General features: G+C 43.8%; 1 protein-coding gene across 1 annotated transcript in view; it reads right to left on the bottom strand.

Annotated features, from left to right (window-relative positions):
• caskin1 (CASK interacting protein 1) overlaps positions 1-13,012 on the bottom strand; it is a gene marked incomplete at its 5' end in the record, with an annotated part of 39,082 nt that overhangs the window by 12,386 nt on the left and 13,684 nt on the right. Inside the window, 8 exons of the mRNA XM_079747108.1 lie at positions 302-411; positions 997-1,078; positions 1,773-1,891; positions 3,139-3,243; positions 7,156-7,404; positions 9,351-9,468; positions 11,854-11,948; positions 12,391-12,499. Coding sequence (XP_079603234.1) covers positions 302-411; positions 997-1,078; positions 1,773-1,891; positions 3,139-3,243; positions 7,156-7,404; positions 9,351-9,468; positions 11,854-11,948; positions 12,391-12,499 — 987 coding nt within the window. The remainder of the gene's footprint in view (positions 1-301; positions 412-996; positions 1,079-1,772; positions 1,892-3,138; positions 3,244-7,155; positions 7,405-9,350; positions 9,469-11,853; positions 11,949-12,390; positions 12,500-13,012) is intronic.

Raw genomic sequence — 13,012 nt, 5'->3', positions numbered from 1 at the left:
GTATTAGTCGACACGTGTATTAGGCGACACGTGTATGTGTGTCTGTCCTTGTGTGTGTGTTTGTGTGTGTGTGTGTGTGTGTGTGTGTGTGTGTGAGTGAGAGAGAGAGCATTATCCGAATGAAAGGGAAGGATGAAAGAAGTGAGTGAAGAAGAAGAAGAAACTGGACAGAGTAGGACAGAGAGAGAGAAAGAGAGAGAGAGAAAGAGAGAGAGAGAGAAATAGAGAGAGAGAGAGAGAGAGAGAGAGAGAAAGGAAGAGCGCCAGAGATAGATAGAAGGCGGAAATCGAGGCATCCTACCTTCCCCTCAACTTGCACCTCCCCTTTCCTCGTTGCTGTGGCATCGTAGGGTGGGGCTTCATGGAGTGGACAACCCGATTGGCTGGATGTACGGGATGAAGCAGCTGAGCCTGTTAAATAACAATATCATTTAATATCAACAATATAACTGAACTGGCCATCAGCCTTAACTTAATCAACCTGCTGCCATGTTTTCTCTGCTTTAATGAGACCTCAGACCTCTTGAGTTTATGTTTGAGTTCCTGTCACTTGTCCGAATACCAAACCAATAAGGATTCAGCCTACTGTAAATATCCTCTCTGACCAATCAGATATCTCATCTCACCTCCTCCTACATTCCCTGGGTAAGCCATCTGTCTCTCAGTTCGGCCAAAATCGGTGTGTATGTGCATGTGTGTGTCTGTGTGTGCATATAAGTGTGTGTGTGTTAACAAGACAAGGTGTCATCTGTTGATGTAAGGCTTTGGAAGGCTTTCCAAGTGTTATTCCCAGGTATTTTCTTCGTATTACAATTCTCCATCTCATTTTCTTCATCTTCATATCTTTACCCCTCCTCTCCTCATTATCATACTCTCTCATCATAACACTGACTCTACCACCACCTCTCATACAGCCACTCTTTCGCTCTCTCTCCCAATCTCAATCTCTCTCTCTTTCTCTCCTGTCTGTCTCTGTCAACCCTTAGATCTCTTTACCTGAAGTCTGCTCCACTGACTTAGACTGCTCCAGCAGGTGTTCCTTGGCTTTGGCTGACTGGGATAACACTGTGGCAAGGAGCTGTAGCACACACACACACACACACACACACACACACACACACACACAGACACACACACACACACACACACGAATGAATGAAAATGAAAACAAGAACTTTAAGGCCGACATACTATAATATTTATAAAACTGCATCCACAGAAATTGTTTATGTGGCCTACAAAACATCATAGATCACCATGGGTTAACGGGTCTCCCATTCATTACCCTATTCTTTCTGTTCAATATGGAGAAGGGCAATAAAAGGAGGACAGGAAGTGACTGAAAGGCAATGTTATTAGTCGTGCGGCAGGATGGATGGATGGTGGAGGGACTTGTCTCTGGTTTGTGCTGGCTAAAGGCTTTTCATTTGTTTGTAAAGCGCTCCTTCGTTGCGGGGGCACTCTCTCTGACAAGTCAGGAGTGAGGTGCAGTTGGTGGTGTTAACTGTGTGCTGGTGTTAGGGAGAAACAGCACTGATAGCATTGATCGATGATAGGTTGGTGTTTTTATATGGTGTTTGTGTGTGTGTGTATGTGTGTGTGCGTGTTAGGTGTCTGCTGTGTGTGAGTTTGGTGTCTGGTTTGTGTGCGTGTGTATTTTAAGTCTGGTGCATGTGCATGCAGTATGTGTGTCTCACTGCCTGTATGTGTGTGTGTGTGTGTGTGTGTGTGTAAGTGAGTGTGTGTGTCTGGTGTCCATTGTGTGTGTGTACCTTGACTCCCTCAGCCTGTGCGTGCAGTATGTGTGTCCCACTGCCAGCACTCTGGCCGCTCCCCGATGACCTCACACTGGTGACACTACCAGAGCTGCCCAGACTGCTGCGGTCCCCCCCTGCAACAAACACACACACACACACACACACACACACACACACACACACACACACACACACACACACACACACACACACACAAACACACACCAAACACATGCACTCCATATACACAAACAAGCCAAACATCAAACACACACACACACACACACACACACACACACACACACACACACACACACACACACACACACACACACACATACACAAACACACACCAAACACATGCACTCCATATACACAAACAAGCCAAACATCAAACACACACACACACACACACACACACACACACACACACACACACACACACACACACACACACACACACACACAAACACACACACACACACAAACACACAAACACACACACACACACACACACACACACACACAGTGGTTAGTAGCAAGCCGGTAGAGCAGGTTCAGTGACGGGACTCTCCATTGTAATGCAGCACGATGTTTGATGCTGATGCTAACAGATGATCCTGATGGTTGATTGGCTGACAGACAGATGAAGCAAACGAGACAAATCTGCAAATCTGCACTCGCGTCCTCTTGCATACACACAAGGGTCCCGTGATGTGGTCTTCCTCTCTCTGTCACTCTCTCTCTCTCTCGCTCTATCTATCTTGCTCTCTCTTTCTCTCACTTCGTTGTTCCCCCTCTGTCACGTTTCACCAACACCCCCCCTCCCCCCAACACACACACACACACACACAGACACACACACACACACACACACACACACACACACACACACACACACACACACACACACACGGATAGTGTGGACTCATGCAGATGGCTGAGGTCCTACATTCGGTGCCAGTTTCACAGCACTCTAAAGTCATGCAGGGCTGGCGGGGGGAGAGGGAGGGGGGATGGAGGTGAGGGAGGAGGAGGTTGGAGGAGTAAGTGGGGGGAGGGCAGGTTCAAAGAGTATCTGATTTAACCAGTCACCGCTTGGCATTTCATCACGGCTCGGATCGATTGGTCATCTCCGAAGGGCTTTGAGTATTTCAAAAAAAAGAATCGAGCTTTTTGTATGAAAACACATAGCAGGTGTTCTCAAACGCCCCAAGTCTACCGACGCTGTCAGACACTGTTTGACCCGGCTCAGGCGTCCACAGGGAATCATTCGGTGGAGTTTGTGTGGAAGTAGGGGGAACAACAGGGTGGTGGTTCGGGGGGAGGGGGGGTTGGTGGGGTCGGGGTGGGAAGGCCCAGCGCAGTGCGGCTCGGTTACCTGCCACAGACTTGCGCAGTACCCAGATCTCCTCGCTGGAGCTGCCATGGGGCCCCCCGGATTGGGTGGGGGAGCCATGAGGGCTAGCCTCTGAGCCGCGACAACCTTTAACACAGAACATCATGTTAACCGCTAACCGACGCTAGAGTCAGCTGGGGCAGCCTCAACTAGAAAGGGCTGCTTCAGCTAGATGGGGCTGCTTCAGCTGTCTGGGCCACTACAGCAACAGCTAGCTAGGCCTGCTGCAGAAATCCAGGACAGCTATGGATAACTAGGACAGCTTCAGCAAAATGCACTGCTACAGCTACCCGGGCAGTTTCAGCTGGCCAGTTTGCTATGTCTATCTGGGGCAGATACAGCTAGTTAGGCCTTTATAGCTACCCGGGGCAGCTACAGCTAGCCAGGCTGCTATGGCTAAACGGGGGAGATACTGCTAGCCAGGCCTCTATAACTAACTATGGCAGATATAGCTAGTTGGGCTACAGAAGGATCTGGTCTAAACAGGAACTATTGGACTTTGCTTGATCTTTTACTAATCTTGACTACCTAATGTTGAAACAATTATTTTTGATCTGTCAGGAGTGCTAAAGCACTATAGCCTACTTTTTTGTCTAACAGCGAGTTAGCAATTTACTTTTTGCTATCACTCAGCTAACATTGAATGAACCTTGAATGTGAGTTTGAGTTCCCTTGATTACTGATGATTTATGAAATAAAAACGAATATAAGCGATTAGTTGCAAACTCAAGTAATATTAATTGTTGGTTCAGTTATCGTAAAAAAAACAGTTTTAGTCTTTTTTTTATCATAATTTTTTTTTGTCAACAGATTTGCTTCGCCCCCCCCAAGGTCTCTATAGACACCCCTCGTTAAAGTTAAGCGTTTCACCTTAGATAATAAGTCAATTGTTTTTTTCTGTTTCTTTGTATAGCATTTTTTGTTTAATTATTGTTCAGATTTATTTTTGAGAAATAAATAGCAGTGTATGTAATCACAATATGCATATTCCATGTATTTTAAATGGGGAGGCCAAATGTTTGTCTTTTGTTTGTGAGTGCTGAATTGTTACAGCAACTAATGCTGCAACTATTTAATCCTCCTTAATAGGCAGTTGACTTCATTTAACATTATTCTTGCTCCCTCTAGTGGTTCAACATTTTACCTCCACAAAACAAGCAATAAATGTATTGTTTACATATCTTCTTATTTGTCTGATTATTTACTTGAAGCGCTATATTACGCACTGGCATTGACCGACCAGTATGAAATATTGATATTGATATTTCATCAGGAAAATCCTCTGTCCCCATAACTCAGGGTTAAGTAAGCAGGGGTGGTGCATATGTGTTTGGAGGAGGAGGAGGAGGAGGAGGTGCTGGGAGAGAGAGGGTGGAGGGAGGAGGGGGGTCGGGTTGGGGGCCTCAAGTTAATTACAAAATAAATAAGTGATCTAAAGCTCTTCTCCTTGCACACGTGAACCCCCATACAAGCATTCACATTGAAAAGTAAAGCATATGCACAAATATGCTTCTACAGAAATATATGAGCACATTTATATACCCGTAGTACATAAATAAAAACGATAACATGAATATTTGTGTATATACACAACACACATATGCAAGAGGGCACACAGGCACATATATAATACATCCATCGCAAGTGTGTGATTATATATGCACATTTGGAGAGTCGGTCGAAAACCATTATACCCTGACATAGGGGTATATCAATGGTTTACATGGGAAATATACAGAGGCACACATACATTATCATCAAGTCTCTTTGGATCACACCTTGTCTCACAGCTCTTGTCATAGCAACTTTGTATTTTGCATCCTTTTGCAAATATCTTTTGTGTATTTAAAGGCATTCATACAATGCCTTTAAATACAAAAGCATAAATATTCAAGCGGAAGACAAATGGAGTCTCATTTGTCTCGGATGGAAGAAATCCAGCTCAGATTTCTTAAACTCTGTTCTGTACATAACAATAATAGACATGTCTCATCCCTGTCAAACACCTTACCTGTAGGTCAGTCAACATTTAGGGTGACATTTCCCTGATCAAAGGGAAGTGGTTTGGTCACCACTGTTAAATTACTGATTTTGGAGGTGAATATTACGACATCTAGATGTGACATGTAAATTATTATTTGATTATTAAATGGTAAAAAATTGTACAGCATTTTTTTAACAGAGAAATGTCACCCGATCATTCGTTGTATCACAAAATGGTTTCCTCATCAAGTTCCGCAAACTACAGCTATCTTCTTGGCTCAAACCTTGTTTGTTCACTGATCGTGTAGGCTTGAAGGCCCTACTCCACATGTTTCTCTCTCTAATACCAAGCCAGCACACCTCCATGTGGGTGGTGTTGTGGTTCAACAGCAAAAGGATATTTATCCATGATCATTCTCCATTCTCAGGCACTTTGTCCTCTTAGGCATCTCAAAATAAGTTAGAGCATTCGGTGTGTGGCCACATGCTTACGATGCACACGCAATAATTCACACATGCCTCGCAAACACACAAATACATACAAACTTAGATCCACACACAAACACACACACACAAACTCTCTCTCTCTCTCTCTCTCTCTCTCTCTCTCTCTTTCTCTCTCTCTCTCCCTCTCTCTCTCTCTCTCTAGGGTGAGTGAGGAAAGGGAACAGGTGAGGTGAAAAGGTTTGACCAACACAGTGGAATTGGGTGTAGCAGGACATGACAGAGCACAGAGGGACGAGACCACAACACAAACAAACAATTGAGGTAAACACAGTCTGAGCCTGAAAGGAGAGTTTGGTAGTGTGTGTGTGTGTGTGTGTGTGTGTGTGTGTGTGTGTGTGTGTGTGTGTGTGTGTCTCTGTGTGTGCATTTGGACAAAAAAAACAAACACCAGGGTAGTCCTGGTCAGTGGAATAAAAAGAGGATTTTGATTAACTGTGAAAAAAAGAAACAAAAAGAAACGAGAGGAGAGGTGGGTAGGAAAGAAAGAGTGAAAAAAACACGAACAAACAGACAAACCAACCAACAAGAAAGCGATGGACTGATAAGCCAGCACACCTAAGATGGAAGATGCTGTCTCTGAAAGATCTTACCGTTATGGTTGTTACGGTAACTGCTGGGAGCATTAAACATTTTTGCGGTAGCCATGCTTATAGGTCTCTACTACCGTAAGTACTGTGTCTACACTGACTTACTAGAGGCTTTTCCCTGTTTAATTTCATCTTAATATATATAGCGGTACACTTTTCCCACATCAATGGGTATCCCCAATACACTCATTCACTTCCTCACTCACGCAGACTCTGGCTATTTCAGGTTTTACTCTGGGAATAGGAAGCGACTACACTGCAGTACTCCCCTCAGAACCCGACTTTTCAATGCTGTTCAGAGTGAAAATCAGGTTGTAAAGAAGATGGATGACTAAATGTACTATTTTACTAGTTAAGATAAATTTTTGGAATAGCCACTGGAACAGAACTACCCTCTCATGAAAAATCCATCCCTGTTCTTGTTTTTCTATTTATTGTGCCCTGCCGGAGTCTTGGAATTCGGTGAGGGGTTATCACCCAATTAAACAATAAATGCCGCTTGTAAAGACTAACATTCAAAATCTCCACTTTGATAAAAGTGCTTATGTTAATTACCCTGGCATAATAGCTTACTCATTACACCCATTGTAATCCTCTCATTATAATCTTAGCAATTCAACTCCTCCTCTAACTGCTTGACTCCAGCTGTCATAAAGACACCAACTGAACAAAAAAATTAAATAATACATAAAACATATACTGTATGATTAACACAGAAAATACATAAATAAGGCTCTATCATGGAAAACTTTAATGGATGCCTTCTGATTAAAACCACAAATGTAATCAACATTAGATTTGTCACATAGCCAATTAGAGTGTGTTTACTTTCTCGTGTAGGTCTATGAAAAATATCCCATGAAAGCATCCCTTGAAGCTTATTAATAATAATAATAATAATAATGAAAAAGTGGGCGTGTACCTGGGGTGGTGGGTGTGTCTCCCAGTGGGGTTGTCGCGGGCGACCTGTGATAGCCAAAGGATGTGAAAAGTGGAAGCAGTGGCTGATGGGAATGTGGTGGTGGAGGAGGAGGTGGCGGAGGCAGGATATGGATCTGATGGAACGTGGCATCGTTGCCGTTGACTACCGGGTTGGCAGGGGCAACCGTCGCCGGGGGAACCAGTGGTATCTTTTGAAACTGTTGAGTGCAAATGACTGTGCTGGCCAGACCTAGATAAACACCAGCCACCAACAACAACAACACACACACACACACACACACACACACACACACACACACACACACACACACACACACACACACACACACACACACACACGCATACACACACACAAACAAACACACACACACCCCAATCGACGCCGACAACAGCCAGCCGGCCGAGGCACAATCAAACAACCGACAACCAACAACAACAACAACAACGACAAAACAATAACACATAAGAGAAGGGAAAACAAAAAAAGAAAAAAATTACAAACTAATGCTAAAGGTTACAGGTAAAAAAACAAATGGTATATAAAATCATAAAGATATGGTGAGAAGAAGGTATAGAGTGAGGTAGAGCTCAGTTATGGACCGTGTTAGTTGGAAAGCCAGAGTGAATGATGAAACAGGTTGGGAAATGGATAATGAAGAAGGGATTGGAGAGATAAAGTGGTGATTATCTAAAATAATGTATTCTATTCTACTTTACTTCAATCAACTCTACTCTACCCTACTCAGATTTTCGGGGAAAATTACAATGCAGGCTCTAAATGTGTTTAAACGTACAGCCCATTAAATCTATGACGTGCAATGGTTACACATGCTATCGGAACATACATTTGTATTATTAGTATTAGTATTACAGCAGTCCAGGTAGTCTGACTTCCCTGCCAATTGCAATTCAAGTGATTTTTTTTTTATCTTAGTGTCAAATATATTCAAGTTGAACAAAGTGAGAACGAGTTAAGTTGCAGTCCACAAGAGAAAGGGAGCACATAAATGAAGGAGAAGCGAGGAAAAATAAAAATATGGAAATTATGATGGAATCACATCTTTGGCCGTTGGCAACAAATAAACAAGCAGACACAGACAGACTGACAGACACACTGATATGCACACACAGAGATACATCCCTGCAATGTAAACAGATAAAGGTGTGTCTTTGTGGCTGTGGAGCGTATGTCGATGGTGAATGGATCCAGAATTCATTTCTAATTCCCTCACTAAATGGAACAGAAACCAAACATCTTTATTTATATGCACAATGTCATCCTTTCAAGTCCAGGATTATATGGATGTATCTGGATGGAACCCAAATGCTCTGATATGTGTTGATGCATGACATCACTCGTTCTGACATGAAATCACTTCCTTGTCGGTGGTTGGTTGGTAATTTAAACCAGGCTGCCCCTCTTCCTGAAAGGGAGCTGAGATCAAATGTGAGAAGACGCTATATACTTGAAAACCCTCTTGCAGATGGAGCATGTGCCTTGCTCGAAGGCACCAAGGGTGATACATTATCAAGAACCATCAGTATTATCATCAATATGATGTCATTTGGTATTTTCCTTATTGGAATATAACAGAAAAGAATTAATGTTGGATTCTAGGGCCTCTAGTCACTTATTGGTCTCCAGATCCACATTCCCTTTACCCTCTTTAGTTTTATTTATTTTGTGCAGAGATATGATCAACATATAAACCAAAACAAATGCATATCGAGGTAGTGGATCAGAAAAGTCTTGCTTATTGCTTTTGTCCCCGTGGACCAGCTGTAGTGGTGATAAGTAGTAGCTGTTAGTGCCGGAACAGGGGTTAGTTTTCTCTTTGTGCACCCAGTTCCCATTTTTTTTCCAATGGTCAACAAAATAAACATGTCGTCAGAAACAGATGCCTTCTTCACAGTGACTCTCCTGTAGATCTTTCTCTCTTTGTTCAAAATATTCCAGATGGCACATAAACGTGCAGCAACATAATGATGCAACCGGGCACACTGTAGACAACGAGCCACCCACACACACACACACAAACACACACGCACAAGAGTTAAGAGGTGCACACCTGCGCACACTGGCATCGGCGTCCTCGCACAAACATATACACACACAGACTGACACACGCACGCACACACACACACACACACACACACACACACACACACACACACCTGTCCTCTTGCTGATGACCTCCACCATGGTAGACGGGAAGTAGCCCACGCGGTCGTTTCCTGTTCGGTTGTCATGGATACAGCCCTTCCAGCGGCCGTCCGCATGCTGCTCCAGAACCTGCATGCAAAAACGGTAGGCTCCCTTGTTATGCAAGCTTTAAATAAAACAGCGTTAAACTCCAACCTCTGCTATTGCTTGACTGCTACACTAATAACAGCCAATCATATCGAGCAATCTTGTTGATTTAACATACTAAACGTTGCCTGCAAAATGTGTCTCTTTATAGCCCTTCTTTAAGAGAGAATTTTGATGACTTGGTTACAAATGAGGTAAATGAGGTGAGGACTTAATGAGATCCATAGAGTATTGAGTAGATGAATCACATTTAATTAAATATTGTCCTGTGCTTGTTATTTCTGTTTTAAGTGTTATATAAAAATACTAAAGCCTGAAGGACACAACATCTCTGACAGGCATTCCTTTTAATAATAGCCTGCTCAAACGCTCATTAATATTCATTAGCAGTGGGTTGACGGTACATTTGTTGCAGTAGTGTAGTCAAAGAATATAAATATCCTGCTGCCAAGAATAAAGATTATTCATATCATGACCTCTTGCAAAAGTAACAGTGCTTGCTGTTCGCTCTATAACTAGAAATTCCCGTCTTAAGAGACCACAAGACGATGTTTTGCGGGTTTGATTGAATTCCCTAAATATATGGTTAATAATTGGTCTATCTATGGGATTTCTGCTATTCACTGATGGTTCAATTCAAATGGCTGGGTAGGGCTTTTTTCGTGATGTATTAGCTTAGCTAACAAACCATATTTGCCAGCTAGTTATGCAGGCTAGCTTGTCAGTAAAAATGCATTGAGTTCAAGAGCATATTAAAATGTGTATTAGAAAGTCAATAATATACCTTAAAACCACGTTAGGCAGTTTAGTGTAGAAGCATGATTTGCTTGATTTGTAGAAATTGTCTGCACATCCTGACAGCAATGAATAAATCAAATCTTCTGACAAAATAAAGAAAATATTAGTATCTGTGGCTGTTGCAGGCTTTTAAAAGGTCCCATGGCATGAAAAATTCACTTTATGAGATTTTCTAACATTAATATGAGTTCCCCTAGCCTGCCTTTGTCCCCCAGTAGCAAAAGATGGCATTAGGTGTAAAACTTTGAAAAAACAGAGCTCAGACACGCCGATTTGGAATTTTCAGCGACAGAGACGGCAGGTGACGGGGCAGTGGGGCTCTGGCGGGAGACAATCGCGGTAAACAATCCCTTTCTCCTCCATTTCACGGTTCTTCCCGCTGCCCGCTGCCAAGGCACCACCGCCGCGAGGCACCACCGCCGCGAGGCACCACCGCCGCGAGGCACCACCGCCACGGGACGGTGGTTCCTCGGCGCTGCCCGCTGCCGAGGCGGTGGTGCAAAGGCGTTGTTGCAGAGGCAGCAGGCAGCTGGGCTCTGGTGGGAGACAATCCCTTTCTACTCCATGTCGCGGGTCAGCCTACTTCAGATAGATGTGGAAGTGGAAGAACCAGAGACGTCGGAGAACCCGACGCAGTCGTTTGAGATTCATAATATCGTCTGGAGGCGCACACAGCTTTTGGCTGTGATAATATATATTATATGATATAGATATCTATGTATAATATGATATTATTTAGATATAGAGCTCCAGGACTCCCGCCAGAGCACCCGGAGTGTTCTAGAATATTTACAGGACACGGCCAAAAGCTGTTGGCGCCTCGCCATTGCAATACATCCATTGTAAATACGAGTGCATGGTACCGTGGCCGCAAGCTGCCTAGGGCCACACCCCCACCCTCGAACTTGACCCGCCTCTAAAAAAATGTCACGTTTGTGGATAGCTCATTGTGGGACTGGTTCGTAGTGGCTGTAATTCTGCCCCAAGGCTGAATTTCTTGAACGTCTTCAAGTACTGTATTAGGGGCTCACTAACGGCTATATAAAAGCATTCATAAAGTAGCATGCCATGGGACCTTTAATGATTGTTCAATCATTGGATGGTCTACCTGTTTGTCTGTCTACTTACCTGCCTACCTGCAGGTATTCTGGCCATCCACTCATTGAACATTGATGTCTTCCCCTAGCAATTAGCAAGCTAGTCATGTGTTTTTGGTGGATCCAGTGGCTTTTGAGGGGGACCAGAAGTGAGGGGTGGGATGGCTTGTTTCTCCAAATTGCCTACCCTAGCTCTAATCAACAACTGGTTGTTTATCCCATGAGCTACAAACAGCCACATAATCACTCTGGTGGCTCAGAAACGGCTTTGATTCATATTGAATTTGTTAACATGTGATGGTTTCGACATATTTTATGCCCGATTTAAGGACTATTGGACCATTTAGCTGTGATAGTTAATAATTATCAGGGAGTAAACATTAATATATCTCAGATAAAGCTCAGGGTGTTCACGTTCACGTCTCAAGGATGAAAGGCTTGTGCTCTTATTCCGGTCCTACAGTATCAATACCGTGATGACGTCGCCGGCTTTGATGTTGAGGCTGGTCAGGTCGTAGTTGTTGCAGTAGTCCTTCACCGCCCGAACCTGGAGAGCTGCTGACGCATCTAAGAGAGGGAGGGGGAGCGAGAGAGCGGGGGAGAGAGATGGTGAGAGAGAGAGAGAGAGAGGAGGGGGAGGGAAGAGAGAGTGGGAGGCAGTGGAAGAGACAGAGAGGCCGAAACAGAGAGACAGAGCGAGGGAGGGGGAGATAGCAGACCGGTTCAGACGAATAAACAACTTAAGCAGAGAGATTGGTAATAATGATCCATCCATCTGTCCATTCACCCATCACTCATCCGTCCATCCAACTATCCACTACTCATCCATCCACCCATTCATCAATCTATCATCGCGTGTCAATGTCATATCATATTTCCATTTCAACCACCCAGCCATCCTTGTTACCACTATACATCACTCATCCATACATCCGTCCATCCATCACCCATCTGTCCGGTCGTCCATCCGTCCACCCACCCATCCGCCCATCCATGGGTACAGTGCTACCTCTGAGCAGCTGTTTGATCTCTCTGCTGGCCTGTGTAGCAGTGAATTGGTAGACAATGTCCAGGGCAGTCTGGCTGTACGTGTTCCTCACTGCTGCGTTGATGCCGCTCTGCGCGGTCCAAAAAGATACACAGTCACTGTCCATGCAGATACTTTAAGGGTCAATATACCTGGGATTTGGAAACATGTTTATGCAGGTTGTGGGACACAGTATGGCAGGATAGTCTTTGGTAGTAAAGTAAATTAGGGTGGAATCAAACCCAATATCTACGGTCTACTTGTAGGCTTCCTTGACCAAGATGCTCTAACTCCTCCCTGATCCTTAATGATCTGCACATGGAGTAATCGGAAGGATCAAGGAGTCTTAAGAATACTGTTCGTTTTATGCAACTTCAGAATCTGTAGAAGTAAAAAAGTTAGTTTTCAAATTTCCAGAGAAGATGAAGATATTCTTAATAGTAACATCTTTACACAATTAACTATTCAAGAGCTAGCTTTCTTGGTCCATGGACCCCACGTCTGTGGCCAGCATAAGTGGTGTCACACTACCATAGACTATAGATTTTAGGAAACTGATCTTGTCCCTTCTGTGTTTGCGGGTAAATTATGTGTTGCAATTCCA

This window comes from Pollachius pollachius (genome assembly GCF_949987615.1).
Source record: "Pollachius pollachius genome assembly, chromosome: 11".
Lineage (NCBI taxonomy): Eukaryota > Metazoa > Chordata > Actinopteri > Gadiformes > Gadidae > Pollachius > Pollachius pollachius.
This window is presented reverse-complemented; position numbering and strand designations above follow the sequence as displayed.